Source organism: Dermacentor silvarum, chromosome 10 (genome assembly GCF_013339745.2).
Source record: "Dermacentor silvarum isolate Dsil-2018 chromosome 10, BIME_Dsil_1.4, whole genome shotgun sequence".
Taxonomy (NCBI): domain Eukaryota; kingdom Metazoa; phylum Arthropoda; class Arachnida; order Ixodida; family Ixodidae; genus Dermacentor; species Dermacentor silvarum.
The window spans coordinates 53,468,081-53,485,700 of NC_051163.1; the positions used below are offsets into that span (position 1 = coordinate 53,468,081).

Consider the following 17,620-nt stretch of genomic DNA (forward strand, 5'->3'; position numbering starts at 1 on the left):
CTATACTGTATAGTGAAGCAGATGAAGTTGAATGTTAGGGGGATTGCCATCGCTATTGCCTCCGCTGCATGAGGCTGGAGCTCAAGCTTGTGGTTCTGACCATCTGTTTTGTGATCTCCTTTCACCTGCTCAATGTTGAGAATAGAAGCCCCAGTACAATATAAATTTTTTTTCACTGCATCGTAACAAAATGCAGATTGTCAAAATGCACTGGAACATAACGGAAAACCGGAGCTGAATTATTATTTGCAGCTGAATCCGAACTGATCCGCTATATTTTTCCGTCATCTTAGAACTGAACGCGAACCAGAGCTTATATTGGATGAATTGTTCAGAACTGGTTCAGCAAATGTTTCAAAATGCTCTGTGGACCCGCCGCTAGGGCACCTCTGAGGGACGCGCCGAACAAAGCTTTAGTAGTCCGCAAACAATTCCCACAGTACTTATAAGACTTGAATAACTACAAATAGCCTCAGCTCACCTCTGACACTCATTATGTTAATATTTGTGCAAGCAAAGCCGAGTGGAGTGCCCCACGGCTACAATATAATTGATCAACAATTACACAGCAAACTACAAAATGGTGCCAAAGCCTGTAACACATTAGGCATGTTAATTCAAACTATTATGCAAAGAAACATGCGATAGTGTCTAAGTTTTCAGCCCTTTGAAATAACAGAACTTGCATGGATGCATCATTACAACTCGGTTGCAGGCTGTGCAGAACAGGCCGTCCTTTATAAGGGCAATGCCTTTCAGACAGGCCTGTGTTGCCACTTTCAAATATTAGTCCCTCACTTGTCCCTCAACCTCAATGCGGACTTGCCAACTCCCCCGAATTTTTCGTAATGTTAATGAATTTAAGCTCGTTTTATGATTTTGCTAATATTGTAGTCGTTTTTCAAGAAGTACTCGACTCTGTGCACAAAAAAAAATTTTAAGTGTCAGAGGATGGTGCAGCGCAAGGTTGCAAAAAAGAAATGTATACAAAAAAAGAAATTGTGGTGACATCTGTGCCTCCCTGTCGTGGCAGTGGCACTTTATACCAGAGAGATATTTGCTTCGAGCAAGTTTATTCAGACGCCCGAGGCTTGCGAAACCAGCAACAGCAAAGTCACTGAAAGAAGTCGCTGTGGTCTAAAAACAATGTGTTGCTTTTCTGTATCTGCTGGCCAGAGTTTGTTGCTTTTTAGTGTACCGAGTATAAAAGTAAGTCATCGTTAATAAAGTATGTGAAGTTACAAATTTATATTTGCTACTGCATTTATGGTTTTTACGACCACATTTTGTGGTTACCGTTTGGCAATGTTGCATATAAATCCCGGCCGAACCCATCTCACAATGATGGTCGGCGTTAATGCGATTAGCATTGAAGGAGTGTAGCGACACCACATCGCCCCCACCCAAACATGTCTTATGTGAGGTGTGTATGTGCATGGCACGTTTGTGAATACTTATTCAGGCAAGATTACCTGAATATATATGATGTGGGTTCTGTTTCGCCCAGTACTGGGTAAATTTAAAAGAATTTCTTTTGTCGTTGACGGGCGCCGCGTACCCAGTTGGCATGGAACAGGTTCCTTGAAGAGAGGTATACCCACTGACGCAAGTTGGTCCAACAGTTGGTTTCAGACTTAGTGCAGCAGCCTAGTGCTCTACCTGCTAGCCCATTCATTACCCAGTGAACTAAGTTGGCGTGAAAGAGGTCAGACACTGACAGACATTGACACAAACTGGGTGGAGTTTCCATTGAATGTCACTTGCATTGAAATGCTCGTCTATCCCACAAAAGGGTGCGTGCTCGGGGGAAATTTTTTTTTTTTTTTTTTTAATGCGTGATGCCTCGGTTTGTGATGTCCACGGGCGTTTTACGAATTTTAATGCTCACAGGTTGGAAGGTATGCTCAAGGCGTGAGGCGCATGCAGTTGTAAGGCAGCTTACAGGCACAACTATATGGAATTCTGTTTTCAATACAGTGGGCACCTGTGGGCTTTGAAATCAAATCACATTATGCCTGCGTGCCTTGAGACAATGTATTCAATTTCGTGCGTAATATTAAAAACGCCAGAGATACATCTGTCCGCATCAGGTAAGGGTAGTAATAAACTATCTTCCACTCAAACAAATTTGCAGGTGAGGCTGAAAAACATTATTTTCTAAAGCTTTTCATTCTCCTTTATTTCAAGCCGTTATGAACCCGTATGAGCCAGTTAATGCCGTTATATTTTTGTTCCGGAGCTGAACCTGAACTGAACCAGAAAATATGCAAAGTTTGAATCCGAAGCAAACCCGAAAACTTCTCAATTTAACACCCTGACTGAAAAGCAAAGAAGCAGAATGAATTCCTTTGGAATTGAAGCCAAACTTTAAAAAAGCACCCATGCAAAGCGGCCACCTTTCGGACGTGGGCACCAGAGTCAGAAATACGATAACTTCTGAAACGTCAAGCATGCTGCTGAGCATTAGCACCACCAACATCCACTGATTGCATTGGGCAGGTGGCCTGGAAAGGTAGTATTTCAGCTACCTCCTTTTCTTTTACCAGGTAGCAGAGAAGCTTCTGCTGTAGTCATGGCATAATAAGAAACTTTGCAATACTTTATGGGATAGCGCAGTGGGGTTCGCCGTCTCAAGCACCTGGATGCAAGAAAGATCGTGCACCTGATGAATGAAAAGCATGAATTTGGACAGTGCGTAGGCACACGCTGAAATTCACAGAAACACAGCTGGTTTTCTTTAGTTATACACCCCCAAAGTTTACTTCCTGAAGCGTTTCTCTTGGAGTGCAAATCGTGGCATAGCTAACTATAACTGAATCAACATTTGAAAACTGGCACTCTGTACATCAGGGGCACTCTGTAGTACAGCAGACTTCCGTGAATTCAATTGACCCTGACAAGGCCGACGAATTGGTTGGATTAAACAAGGCAGAAAAAAATGCCAAAATGTACTGCCGATTTATTTGGCAGTATTTGCCCCGACTCAAACATGCACCCACTTTTTATGGGTTCAAAATAGAAAACTATTCGAAATATCTCATTAGAGATCCAAAACAAAGCAGAAATTTAATGCACAGGCCGATTTTTAGCAAGAAAAACATAACATGCCTCCTATTCTGGCAATAAGAAAAGGACTAAAGCAGCCAACCTTATTTTCACAGATTCGAAATCTATCTGCTTAAAGGAGTACCGACACGAAAATTTGGTGTCTGACTTTTTTTGCTTCTTCTAGGTAGCTGTTCACTCCGTGCGGTGCAAAGCGTCAATTCCTCAAGAGTGCCACAAATGAATAATTACAGCACCTTTTGTACGGAGTATCCAAAACGCTCGCCAAGCTCAGCATGGCCGCAGAGGGGAAAAGGTTACTTCCCACGTCACTGAAAGCAGAGGTGGCAAGGTGCGGTGTTTGATGAGCATACAATAACCGTGTCGCCGAAAGTTGCCAAATTGGCCCTTTCGATCGTTCACCACTCTTGGAAATGCAGGGGAAACGTCGGGAGAAACGTCAAGTGTTGAATGGACTTGGCTTTAGGCACCACAGCTGTGTAAGTGGTATCTGGTACCACAGGACTGCCATAACAGGTTTCAGTGACCTTTTCTACGTGTAAAGCTGCATTGCTCTTGGCGCGTGTTTTGAAAGTAGTCATTTGTTGCACTCTCTAGGAATCAAGACTCCATAATGTAATTACTGGGTCAAGGGCTATCCAATAACGTAATAAAAATGGGACAAAAATGTTCTTTCAGTACTCCTTTAATGTCTGTCCATCATCATCACGCTCAGACAGCACTTTATCGCTGTCTATAAAGAACCACGACATGTGCCTTTGTATGGTCCATAGCGTGTTTGATAATCTGCATTTATCAAACAACTCTGCAACAATCGCAAATGGGATGGTGGCCCACGCCTAGACTAACCACTTTGCTAGCGACACATGCAATTCTCAGGAACGCCAAGATTATGTTACGTGACTTGTTGGCCGCTAGCTTAACATGTAAAATAACTTATCGTTTTGAATGTGCTTTGAAATCAAAATGAAAGTGGCATGTCATCGTAATGCTATGTTAGAACTCGCCATCAAAGGTTGCCATCTGGTGATAGCAGTTGATGATGTTGGCTAGGCTGGCTCTGACAGTAGGCTGTTGCGAACGCAGTTCTGGTTTTGGCTTCGTTTTGGATTGCACCTCCTAAGCAATTTTTGGGTGAACTTTCCAGGAAAACAAAAAAAGGCACACAATAGAACCGAGTAAATACGGTAATAATTCATATTGAGCTACTGTTTTTGCTTTAACATGTTCCTGTGGCAGGCTGTAAATAGGAAATTTCAACAAGAGATGACGTGTTCGATGTATTCACTGTGGTCACCATTGGGGCCAGGCACGTACATGCTGACCAGCCAAGTTCAAATTATCCAGCAAAGGCTAATTTCAGAGTCAAAATAATGAAAGTTTGGTGTCATAGAAATAATGGGCGCTGGCAGGACCTTCATTCGAGATTGAATTAACCAAAGTTGATTTAACAGAAGTCTACCATACTCTGTAAAAATTGCACGAGGCACTGAGCTGAATGTGGATGTGGAGCGATGAGGGGATTGTCCAATGCTTAGGCAACCTAGGGGAAGGAAGTTGAATGCTTGGAAAGGAAGGTCGTAGCAATCCACATACAAGGGCCTCACAAGCCAGCCACTTGTTGAAGACCCCCCCTAAAATAGTCCATCATGTTCAAAAGAGTGACCTATGCCCAGTCTCATTAACTCTGGATAGTGCAGCGAAAGCAACAGGTCTCATCAGCCAATCAGAATAGAGAACAAGAAGAAGGGCTGCTCAATTGTCGGCTTCTGATCGACCCTTTGTGCATGCGACATAACTGAATGGAAGCTTCATGGAGAAATCAGAGGCGCACGGTGAGTGAGCCTTTACGTAGAGCCAGCTCTTGTCACTGGTTAGCTTACACAAGCCCTAGCCTTTGCTACACTGTATAGAGTTGGTGAGAGTGAGTATATCTTATTTATAGCTAAGACGCAAGAAAGCATGTGCACTTTACAATGTTTGATCATGTTTCTTATGGCACATTCGACTGGTCACTTTCCAGCGCTCTAGAGCAATTCTTGTGGTGCTGTTTACATATGGCTGGTCAGAATTGAGCACTCAGAACACATTCATCTGGTTCTTTCAGAGCGTAGCGCTCTGAGACACCCTCACCTTGAAACTGGGAGTGTGACCGAGATCCGATAGAATCCCGATCATGTGGTTCTTCCGATTGCTCTGGGAGTGGCTGAACAGTTGGCTGCGATTTCTCTGATTCCAATCTTGAAAGGGCTGCAAACCTAGTTGGAGCACCGTAGGAACCAGTCGAATGTACCATCAGCATGTGTGCGATGGATGAATTGGTGGGCGCTGAGACAGACGCACGCTTTCCTGCCTTGACCACGGTCCAGAAGGATCTGGAAGGGGGCGCAGTGCAGGTTCACGGTGTAGAGCGGCCTCTTCCGCCTTCTCCTCTTCCTCCAGGGAGCTCCATCTCGCCACCGAGCGAAGACCCCTGCAGCAACATTCCGCCAGACCGGCCGTCGTCGGCACCGTTGCCACCTGCCGCGCCCTCACCCCTTCCTCCCCCACCGTCGTCCTCCCCAGAAACCACCGCGGTGGTGGTGGCCTCTAGTCAGTCGATGGCCACCCCGTCCGAGGCGGCAGCGCCCTCCTCGCTCTCGGCGGGGGCTCTGGTGGCGAGCTCTATTTCCTCCTCCTCCTCTATGCCTTCCTCCTCTTGCTCCTCCCCCACGACGTGGGATTCCACACGACCAACGACGGCCGATGCGGCAGAGGCGATGCCAAGGATGCAGCCCTCACCCTCCCATCCTGCCGGCGGTGTGGCAGAGGTGCCTTCAAGCACGTTGCAGGTGAGTGGGTTGCCGTGCACTATCCTTGAAACAATGGCGTACAGTCATTGCATTCTACAGGTACTAACATACGGGGCAGAAACTTGGAGGTTAAGAAGCTTGGGAAGAAGATAAGGATCAGGCAACAAGTGACAACGAAAAATTAGGACGGCAACCATTGACCCTGCAATGCGTCAGGGAAAGCTTGTCGAGTAGCACCGACGGCATTTCCTCAATACAGCGATTTTGGGTATTTTGTAGGCAGTACGTGACGTCAAGGAGTGACGCTTAATTGTTGGCTAAAAATGTAATGTGTGATTTATGTTCACACCATATTGCGAGTACTGCAGAAGACGCTATGGCATTGCTACATTTTACAGCCGTTTTAGGTATCGCACAGCCACAGGCAAGGTGTTGTGACCATGGGAATGACACATAACATGCCAAGCACTTTGGGGCACCAACAGCCGCCTTGCGGAAGCTGTTGTGACCATAAAAGTAATGCCATGGCCTCCGAGAGTGGACCGTGCGCCGCTTGATCGCGAAGGCCACAGGAAGGGTATCAGGCGGCTGAAAAGGCTTGGCAACCATGGTGCACTGACTTCTGCTAATGCCCTGCGGCTGTTCATGTCGCCATATGACGTCGTGGAATAGTAAAATGCTGGCATATAGAGCGACGAAAATTTGAGTGGAGGGGAACTGTAAAATTGCTTGTATTTTTTAATTTTATCTGAGTGATAGGGTTTGTGTTAATCAATTTTCATAATTCCCTTCGTTCTTTGTTTTCAGTATAAACAGCAATTATGGTGGCCCGTAAAAATCGTTGCAGGGCTCCTTTAACTATTTCGTTACCGCGCCTATAGAAGTTGATCAACTTGATCGCCAGTTTTTCTATGTGTTGTTAAACATTTCCGTTAGAATTCTACTAGCAGCATCATGCACCATCTGAAGTGACGACTGAACTTTAACTATTTGTAAGATTTGACAATTTTGGCTGATTGGGTAGTCTGGAAAAATAAAGCTTGGACTGGAGGTATCGACAAAACGAGACTCCTGTGCTCTTTGCACTTCTTTAGTAAAAAGACCCCAAATTTGCGGTTTATCAACATTGCAACATAATTTCTAAATGACAGCAGCACTGAAGACACAGAAGCTTCTCTCAGGTTATCAGTTTTCCAATGGAATGTATAGGCTGTTTTAATGATGTCTCAAACAGTGGGGTAGATGCTCATGAGTGCTTGCTATTTTGATAATTGGGTTCGACTAATGTATAATATTTGCATAGATGGAACCTTATATTCTGTGTTGTCTACAGATATTTGCATGCAAAAACTCAAGTTCAGCATTTCTTCACAACGCTAGCAGTTTGGCATGCAGTTTAAAGAATTAATTTACAGACTTTTGTGCAGTGTTGTGGTTCAGTATTACTTTGATAGGGATGAAATTAGCCGGAGTCCACTGAACAAAATGCCTTTTTATTTTGCCGATACTTAAGCCTATCATGCAATCTTGTGTTGCACTGCACACTAAGTACGAGCCTTTCACAATAGTACTATTAGGTTGTCTGTACACATATTACCTTTCACATGATACCAGGTTACCGTAAATGTATAAATGAATGACCGTGTTTGTGGTGTCATCTTGTGGCACAGTCCAGTCACACAAACCAAACATTTTATTTATTGGCTGGTGTGAAACCCTGGTAACAACTTTGTCAGCTGGCAGCTCATTTTACTTTTCCTCAGGGGTGGTACTCCTGTGCCAGTTATGCCATTCTCATACAAACGCTAATTACTGCGCCAAATGCAGAAAATTGCCCGAAATTGCGCCACGCTCTGCCAGAACAGCTTCGGCGTGTGGCCACTAACAGCGAGCGGATTCTCTGAAAAAGAGTGCGACTGTTGTGGCATCTCCCGCACAGTTTCTTGTGATTTTCGCGCTTATAACACTGGACCTTTCGGTGTGTGCAGCCACTCTCTGCTGTTGTCACTGCTGTCTGGACGGCCAGGGCGGTTGTATTTAGAGTGTACTAGAATATGGTTAAGTGGGCCGAGCGGTGCAATGCTCCCTAGCTGAGGCACAAAATAATGAAAAGCAGGCTCAGGGCACTGCGAGCGAACTAGATATTATGGAGGCGGACGCAGCAGCGGGTTCAGCGGGCGGGCGTCTCTGTCCCCAGGGCCTAGTATACCGTAAAAATATTCCAATCTGTTTTTATGCCCTCATGGGCGAGGTCCGAGTCATTTTGACATATCGCGAAGGGCTAATGGCGGATTTGGAATAAAAAGTCTGTCACCGCTACTTGGGAGCAGAAGGGTTGCACGCAGGCGTTACCCGCGATGGAGAAGAGATACGACTGGCAGCACAGCAAACAAGGATTTAATATGAACAAGATCGGGAAAAGCGTAAGGCACACAAAACTAAAGCCATAATTCAAAAATGCTCACTCAATGTTAAATACAAAACTCAAAAACGACTATACACTCTATCTCGGTCTCGGAGCCTAGCTCCGTCTTAGTCAGTCTTAGCCCTGACTCATCAAAGTCTGGCCACCCTAGACTCAGCCTAACTCAATGCAGAAATGCGGGTTCTTACGGACCGCCGGTTTGAGGCTCTTCTTGTCGAGTCCATGTCGTATTCGTTCGGGGTGTCGCTGATGCCGTAAGTGCCGACGACTCGCGGTTCCGTTGACCTGACCGTGTACGTGACTGGTGCCCCGGTAGCCGCCGCTGACGTGTCAATTGCCTGGTTAGGCTTAACGAAGCGTTCTTCGCCCTCCGTCAATCTGCATGGCGACCCGGTGTCCTGGTGATTATCGGTCGATCTGGTTCGGACGAGGAAGTGGGATTCTTGCAAAGAAGACCGCAACCACCGTGAGCAGCAGCAGCCGGTCCCAGGAGCCTCACCCGGACTTCTCCGAGGTCTACAGCCACGCCTGGGCCTTGCCAGCGTCACGAGCTTCGTGGCCGGGCTCTCCGCACTCCCATCGTCAGAGCGTAGCTGACGACGCGACCTTTCAGTCCGAGAGCCACATCGATAATGCTGCTTCGTTGCTTCTCCCTTGCTGATTACACGTCGGTTCGCGTGCCTCGAGCGCTCGTGCGGTTTCGAACGCTCCACGATCTTCTACTTCGTTCTCGTGTACCACCGGCATTTGAGTCATGACAAAGTCACAGTTTCGCGTGAAAGGCGAAGCATCGATTGCGATAGCAAATTAGTAGGCAGCTGTACGAAGTAAGGATTGTAGTTTTATAGGCCATACAAACTTGTAAACATTCGCTTATTAACTAAATTAACAAGCATGGTGTCACGCGCACACGAGCAAACATGAACATGTCTCATTCGATCAAGGACCGCTGAAACTGGCTCTCAAAACGCTAGCGTGAGGAAGCACGGCAGCACCAGCGAGCGAACTGACCTTCGTGCTGCCTCTCGCTTCAACGCGAACTAAGCAGCGAAAACACAGTGTGCACGAAGCTATGAGCACTCGCACTCTGTGTCTTCGGTGCACTCTCTGTGTCTGCAGTGACATATGGTAACCCCGAAATTATGTTAGCGCGTCGATTGGACCGCATAATTTGAGAACATCTTTCGCTATCGTCATGAGCATCGGCGCAGGAATATATAGTTCAGTTGTAGTTCCTCCGATGTTTTCGGCTTTACAGGAAAACATACGCCGTGTTGCCGCTCGACCCACTCTTCCATATTCTAGTACGCTATAGCTACAAACCCTGCTTCGACTATGTGCTTTGTGTTGGTTCTCTATTTCATTGTGATTTCGAAGTGCGCTGCCATATTCCATTGTTCCAACAGAATTCAGGTTGGCCTGCTCCAAAATGAAACTCTGCTCCAAGTTGCTCCAAAATGCAATTTTGTCTGCTCCAAACTGCTCTAAAATGCAATTTTACTTGCTCCAAAAATTGCCCCAAATGACCTTGGGCAGTCCCATTTCTGTTTCCTTCAGCAGGAGCACCTATTTAACACAAAAAAAATCACGTGCCATTCCGCTGCTGTGAAGGTGGATTACCAGCGAAGCAGTGTTTAGCACATGACATAGAGGTGACACAATTTAGATCAGGGGTATGAGCAAATGTTATTTCTCTTGAGCTGGTGACAGCGGTTATCCGGAAGAAAGACACACACACTTTTATTTTGAATGGCGGTCTTGATCGGCAGCTTACATTCGCATGAAGACTACCGCCACCTCGGGGAGCTGGAGGAAACTAGACATGCTCGACGAGACCGCCACGCAGGGAGAGAGGAAGGAAACTAGGCACACAAGCTCTTGGAACGACGACAAAGAGAGGGCGGTGCGAGCGTACACATGGCCGACGCGGGTTGTGCAGCAGCAAATCTTTGAAAAGCTCTTATTATCTGCCTGAGAGTCTCCTGATTTTGAAAATGGTGCCTATTGATAACTAATCTACTGAAAATGCATATCCAAGTGATGAGACTTATAAGCTTTTGCATAAAATGAAGCGATTTTGCATCAAATTCGGGAGCCGAGTTTTTTGCACACGCAGATTTGTTGACGGACACAAAAAATGCACAGAACTCTAGCCATAGACAGCTTCGCTCTATATCCTTTCAACACATAGTAGTTGGACAAAAGGTCACCAGATGTCGCTACCTGTGGCTGCGACTGTTTTCTGTGTCTCCGGTAATCAGGAATTGTGTAAAGGGTACTAATACGTATGCTCACAAGCTGTGACAGTCGTGACAGAACATTGTTAGAAAAAGAGAGAGTAGGGTATGGGGGGGGGGGGGGGGGGTGCACGGTCATTCCCTTGGTCGCAAGAATGTGCTCATGACAACCTTGTTCGATACACACTTGTGTCTTCAGGTTCCTGGGGGCCAAATGATCTCGCCTTCCATGTGGAGCACAGCGGGCAGCAGTGGCACCAGCAGTGATCCACAGCAGCGGCTCACGTTCATCTTCAAGGGCAACTTGACAGCAGCAACGACAGCCTCCTCATCATCCCCAACCAGCTGCCATCCTGTCCTGGCCCTTCCAGCTGGTCCCGGCAGCATACCCAAGACGGTTCCCATCAAGCTTCTGGCACTACCATCAGGCACTTCCGGGCTTGCCCTCAAGTCGTCCCTGGCCGAGCTGATTTCTTCTCCAGGCCAGCCAGGGTGGCTCGCGGTCATCTGTAGCCAGCGGATCTGTGTCGCCGCCGATTCGACTGGTCGTCTCTAAGATGCCACCGACGCTCAAGGGTGCCAGCCTTAGCAGCCCAGCTGCCACAGGTGGCACTGCCAGGGCAACGCCGCCACCTGCTGCTCCGCCGTTGTCAACTTCATCCCCATCTCTGGTGAACATGGTCATGAAGTCGGTGATGGCCACGGCAAGTGCGACGACAGTGGTAGCACGCTCACCCCTGACGACCAGCGCTGAGGCATCCCCCAGTTCGGTGCTGTCTAGTACAGCGTCGTTCGAGCCGTCTGTGAATGTGCCTGCACTGATGCTGCCGCAGGAGCGGCAGCCAGTTGTGAGTGGTGCCTGTGAAGTGCCAGGGGAAGCGCCCGTCGAACCAGACTCTCGGGAGGCAGCAACGTGTGCAATGGCGGCAACGCCTTCTGTGGTTGTGACCGAGGCAGACACGCGCGGAGCCGCGGTGTCTGCCGAGGTAATGGTGGTGGTCTCTGAGGCAGGTAGCAAAGGGGAGTGTGGTGGTGCGGAGAAGAGCCAGTTGTCGGCGGGCGCGGAGCGACTCTTGTCGCCAGCGTTGTTGCCGGGGGATTGTACAGACATGGCAGAGGACAGCGGCAGCGAGCTGGCGGTGCTGAGCCCCACGGTGATTGCGAACCACATTGGGTCGCCCCAGCTCCCAGATTCCCTGTCGACCCTGTTGGACATGGCGATAGACCCTCCCGACGACGACGACGAGAGTGAGTCAGCGAGCCACCGGGCTTCACCGGTGCCTGTGTCACTTCTGCTCACGAACCACAAGGACTCCGAAGAGGAGCCAGTGCCGGAACACGAAGCCGACTTAGAATTGCTCCGGACATGTCCCGAGGCTTCTGTATGTGCTCCCGGTGATGAACTGGGGGATGACGGCCGGCTTCGGAATCAGAGGCGACGGGCAGCACAAGGTAAATTGTTCTGTTAATGTTGTTCATCCTGTCATTCCATTGGTGCAGCTTGATTCCGTTTCTTGTTAAAGGATATTTGAATATTCAACAGTGTCTACTTAGAGTTCGTCATGTCTAGCACTTTCTGTGTCAAAGTAGTCACATTGCTGTTTCTTGCTGTTACTTTCCTGATACCTTTGTTATTTATTTGGTACTGTCATCAGCCCTTGTTGTTCGTGCTGCCTGTTACCATGAATCAACAACTCGCCAAATTTTCCCTCCTATTAAGTCTTATTGCTTTCCTGGTTTCTCTGTATTTAACACAAAACAAAGCGCTCAAACACAGAATGTGTACAGCTAGAATGAATTAAATTATGGGGTTTTACATGCCAAAACCACGATCTGATTATGAGGCACGCTGTAGTGGGGGACTCCGGGTTAATTTTGAACGCCCGGGGTTCTTTAACGTGCACCTAAACCTTAAGTACACGGCTGTTGTCGCATTTTGCCCCCATCGAAATGTGGCCGCCGTTGCCGGGATTCGATCCCGCGACCTCGTGCTTAGCGGCCCAACACCATAGCCACTAAGCAACCACGGCGGTGTACAACTAGAATGTGACAGAAAGTGGCATTAATGAGCCAGACTGCATCAGGTGGTCACGGCACAACTACAGGGCCGAGCAGGAGCTGTGTCATTCGGGAAGGTTACTGCAGTGTGCTTGATCCACCCAAGCAGTCGAGCCCACTCGGCTAACACACACACGGTGGCTTTGGCGTCTCTTCAGACGCGCAATGTAAGAATGGCTGCCTCGGCGGCAATGTGCCTTGCAGTGCCATCTCCCGCCGCGGTCGAGGAAGGAGACTCTGATCACTCGAGCGAGGAGGAGATGTCTCTGAGTGAGCTCGCGCACAAGTCTCGGGTGCGGCCGCCTCGGCCACAGCGGCAGGGAAAGGAGAACGAGGCGCTCGCGACGGCGGCAGCTGCAGCAGCGGACTCCCCAGCCCCGACGACGCGGCGTGAAGACGGCGGTCCCGGTCGGCCGCGACGGTTGACAGCAGCGGGGAGCGGCGAGCCCAAGGCTGCCCGCTCCAGGCTGGGACAGCAGCAAGCAATGGCGAGCCAGCAGTCGCAGGCATTGTCGAGCCCGTCGCCAATGGCTGCGGTGGCGTCTCTTCCTGCGGAGGAAGCATTGAGGAGAAACGCCGACCGGTCGAGGCGGTCTCCAGCCACGAGTAAGAACTTCATTTTTAAGTCATTCTGCTCATTCATTGCTTGAGGGTTCTAAGCGGGGCTAGTTTACGTTCACCATGGCGAACAATGCTGATGAGACTAGTGACACTAACACGGTAGATGCGCTATCAACTGGGTTTTATTCCAAGTCATACAGAACATAAGGGATAGTTGACGCAAAAGCACATCATTTTCAGTTGCTCGGTAGGCCAGCAAGGAAATGCTTTGAAAGCAAAAATAATGTGTTCCCTTACCAGCTGGCCGAGCGACTCGTAGCTAGCGTTGTACTTTTTCAGTATGTGTCTCTTGTACACTGTATGATTCTGTGTAATCAGTTGATAGCTCCTCTGCGCTGTTTGTCATGTTCGCTGCATGGTTTATTCAAAATAGAATAAAGGTACCCAAGCCTTGTGAAGCCACGTTTTTCAAGCTGGCAATTTCTGAGCTTTCATATCATGTCCTTGCAGTCTGCAATGTTCAATTTTTATTGATATTGGCCATGAGATAGAGCAGAGTTGCTGCCTGATGGGTACTGGCTAAACCACGGAAGTGTGGATTGAGCTGCGTGTCGTCTGTTACGCCTGACATGTTTACACGTGCGCGTACAAGGTGACATGATTATCACTCAGCAGTAAAAGAAAGTTGTTAGCAAGCACTCATTAGCGCATCATAAACTTTATAGTATGATAACTACATCATGATAGTTGCGATAATTGCATAACTCTTTGTTATTGGTTACATGGCAGTGGCCTGAGGTGTTCTTTTATTATGTGGTTCCGATGCCATGAGGGTAAGGTTATTTTGCCTTGCAAGGACATCATGGGCTTTTGTGTTTTGACTCACTGCTACAAAAAGAAAGCGAAAATAGGGTATTAATGAAGATAATATGTAATAGCAGTCTCTATATACACACGGCGTCATAACACTGAGTTAAAAGGTGAAGTGTGGAATTTTTAGCTAGATGGAAAACAGTCATCATTATTAGCTGGAATAAAAGAAATATTCGTGTCTCAAGCAACCTGGCAATCCTGCTAACGTGTTGTTATTCACAGTGGCCTAGCTTGTTTAATTGAATTCATTAGCTGTTTGCATTTCGCAGCCAATTATAAAAGCAAGGAAGAGGAAATGTACGCCTAAAATTGGTAATGTAAAGCGCACATTACCTTGCTTCCTTGTACAGGGATGCTGACTGTTGTATCACCATTGAAATATTCCCAGAGAATGCGGTAATAATTGAGTTGCACAAGAATTTTAGCAGAGCAGGTGGAACGCCAGCGGAACTAGCACAAAAAGCCCCGAGGAAATGTGGAAACACACATTGTTTGCCTGAGTGCCAGTCACCCATTGAATGGCTGCACTGAGCTTCTTGCACGCTTTGTGCACCACGCGTACGGTTAACTTAAAGCACCATCCGAGAAGTTTATGTGCAACAACGCTAAAATTTGGTATCGCCCTTCAGGCGAAACTGCCGCATTTTTTAAACGTGGCTAGACTTACGGTTTGTGGGCTGCCCTATTTCCTGCAGTGCCAGCGGGCCGAGACCACCGGTCTCCTCCCCGACTGCCAAACCAGCGCAACTTCCGACGGGACTCTGAAGTCAGGGATGACGATGCTGTGGTTGTCATGAAGAGAAAAACCCGGGCGTCGGGACCCTCCACAGGTGAGACAGTGCAGATTGCCCGCTCGGCTAACTAGAAGAACTCCAGATAAAGATGTGCACCACCCGCAAGGAGAGATAGTGGGCAAGCACAGGCAGCCAACTAAGTTTTATAGGTAATGCCCAGCGTGTTCTTTTTGCTACACTGACTTTGATACTGATACTTAAAATTCTTGTTTAAAGACAGGAATCTTAACACATAACCTATAGTAACATTTTTGATACATTGGAGTGAGATTTTAGTTGCAGACATTTTGGCGATTCTCATAACTCGCCTCATAGCAACGTGTAGTCCGGAGGGTCTGCTTCCTGGGACCTCTTTTTTTTTTTTTTTTTTTTTCCTTGTCTATGTTAATGACTTACCTGCAGCAATAACATCTGAAATGCACTTATTTCCAGACGACTGTGTAATCTTCAGAGAAATAACTACTGAACATGACGTCACGCTGCTTCAGGCCGACCTTAATAACGTCAGCAATTGGGGCCAAATGTGGTCAATGGAACTTAACATTAAGAAGCGTAAGTTTGAGAGTATCACAATCCAACAATAACCTACCTCTGTACTTTCTGAATAATGTTACCTTGGGAGTGGCAACTTCGTATAAATATTCAGGGCATGCATATTACATCAAACTTGACGTGGAATCATCATGTTGAATATATAATTAGGAAAGCCATCTGCTTGCTGGGATATTTGCGCGAAAACTTTCGTGCTCTAGGTCTCCTTTAAAATGACTACTTTATAAAAGCCTGTTAAGGCAAGGCCAAAATTAGACTTTGCTGCTGCTATATAGGAGCCCGTTAATGAAAACCTTATATGCCCTTGAACTAATCCAAAATAGCTAAACTTTTTATATATTTTAAACTACAGCTGTGCTGAAAGCGTATGTATCCACAATGAAATCTAGTGTAGGTCTTCAGTCTCCGGCAACTCGTCCAAGGATTTCTCGTCTGTCATTTTTTTCATAACCTTTATCACCACCATACTCTGCATCCGAAATTCATGTCACGACCATGTTACTTATCTCAGCGCTTTGATCATCACATAAAGTTAAAATTTGTGTGTACAACATGTTTTTACAATCATTTTTGCCATGCACATTGAGAAAAACAGAATGAACTACCCGCTGAACTTGTATGCATTAATATAATAATGAAAATTTTAATATATTGTAAATAATAGCAAGCATTTGTACAAACTAATGTGAATTGTTTTTATGCTCCTCGTATTGCACTCTGTTGCAAAGTTATACTTTTTTTCGGGCATTGCAATCAGATTAGCGTGATACATAGATCGCGCACTCACGATCGTGCCTGCAAAGTTTCAAAGCGCTGCACCTGTGCGCCTTTCCTCTCGAGTAAGCCCCGCTTTCTGCTGGAAAATCCAGGTGACCCGCATAAATGCCTCTGTGTAAGACCCACTGCCTGCAACGTCATCGACAATGGCATGTAACTTCAGTAAATCATCCAATGCAGAATGCGCAAGACCACCACTGGAATCTTTCCTCCCTGCAGAAAAAAAAAAAAAAAAGGAGGGAGGGGGGGGGGGGGGGCAACAAGGCGGGTCTTTTGGCATGGACGTGACGTGACCTCTCAACTATCAGCTACAAGGAAATAACCAGTCGCTATCGGCTAGGAAGGGCCCGGTACCCACCAGCTCATCCCGCGCCAACCAGGAAACAGGCGGTGGCCTGCAGCAGATTCTATCCAGGGCAATACAATGACCAATGCAAATTATGTAAGGGTAGGGCGGACCTGCCGCATATTTTATGGGCATGCTCGAAGGCGGCTCCTTTCGGGGGCCGGAAAATTCAAAACCGGCAGCGGTGGGAAACCCTGCTGCTCAGCTCAGACCAGCGAGAGCAGGTCTGGACCGTCCAGCTAGCCGAGGCAGCCGCTGAGATACTGGGGATTTCAGCCTTCTGCTAGGCGGAGGGAGGCTGCGTGCGCCCCCTTGATTCCTGGCATTAATAAAAGTTGAATCTCTCTCTCTCAACTGCGATATGGGAGAAGGCTTGAAAGGAAAATTCTATCGAGGAAAAGGGAAGGAGTATCTGTGTTGGCAGTGAAGCTCATCTCCTGGTAACATGGCTTCGTGACATATCAATTCCGTCCATCTTCTCTAACGTGCCGATTTGCAGAATTCTTTCGGTAATACGCTTCCTAGAGGCCAATTTACACACTCCACTGTGCAACCAAAAGTTTTGATGGGGCCTGGTGGAGGGCCTTTTGATCGGCTAGCATTGTGTAATTACCAAATACAGTGGAATCTCGTCGATATGATTCTGCATAATACATTTTTTGGCATAATATGCTTCTTTTTCTTTTTCCGATAATACGATTTGGTTGGACAATACATTGGACGATACGGTTTTCGGATCATATGCTTTATTTTCCGGTTCCCGTGAACGTATCAACGAGATTCCACTGTGATGTGTGTAATGGAAGATTTTATTTCCACCCCGTTGTTTCTTGTGTAACCCACTCTGCTCTCTGATGCTAAAACGCCATGAGCGTAAAAAAATAAAATAATAAAAGCCTTCATAAATTATTTCGTCAAATATCTTTTCATTGTTTCCATTTACGCATGAATAAAGGGGAACAAGCTCTAGTTTTCATAATGAACAGTGCAAGAAAGGCGGGGGGACTAAGAAGAGAAATGGACGCGACAGGCGCTGACTTTAAACCAAAGTTTATACAGATGCACCCATTAATTCTAATTTCCCTTGATGTGGAATAGTGTTTAGGCATTACAGTGTAGCGAAAGTATAAGTGCTCAAT

General features: G+C 47.0%; 1 protein-coding gene across 1 annotated transcript in view; it reads left to right on the forward strand.

Annotated features, from left to right (window-relative positions):
• Nucleotides 1–17,620, forward strand: part of LOC119431316 (proline-rich protein 36-like) — a 45,266-nt gene that overhangs the window by 20,209 nt on the left and 7,437 nt on the right. Inside the window, 5 exon segments of the mRNA XM_037698788.2 lie at nt 5,509–5,897; nt 10,720–11,073; nt 11,075–11,972; nt 12,783–13,184; nt 14,708–14,842. Coding sequence (XP_037554716.2) covers nt 5,509–5,897; nt 10,720–11,073; nt 11,075–11,972; nt 12,783–13,184; nt 14,708–14,842 — 2,178 coding nt within the window.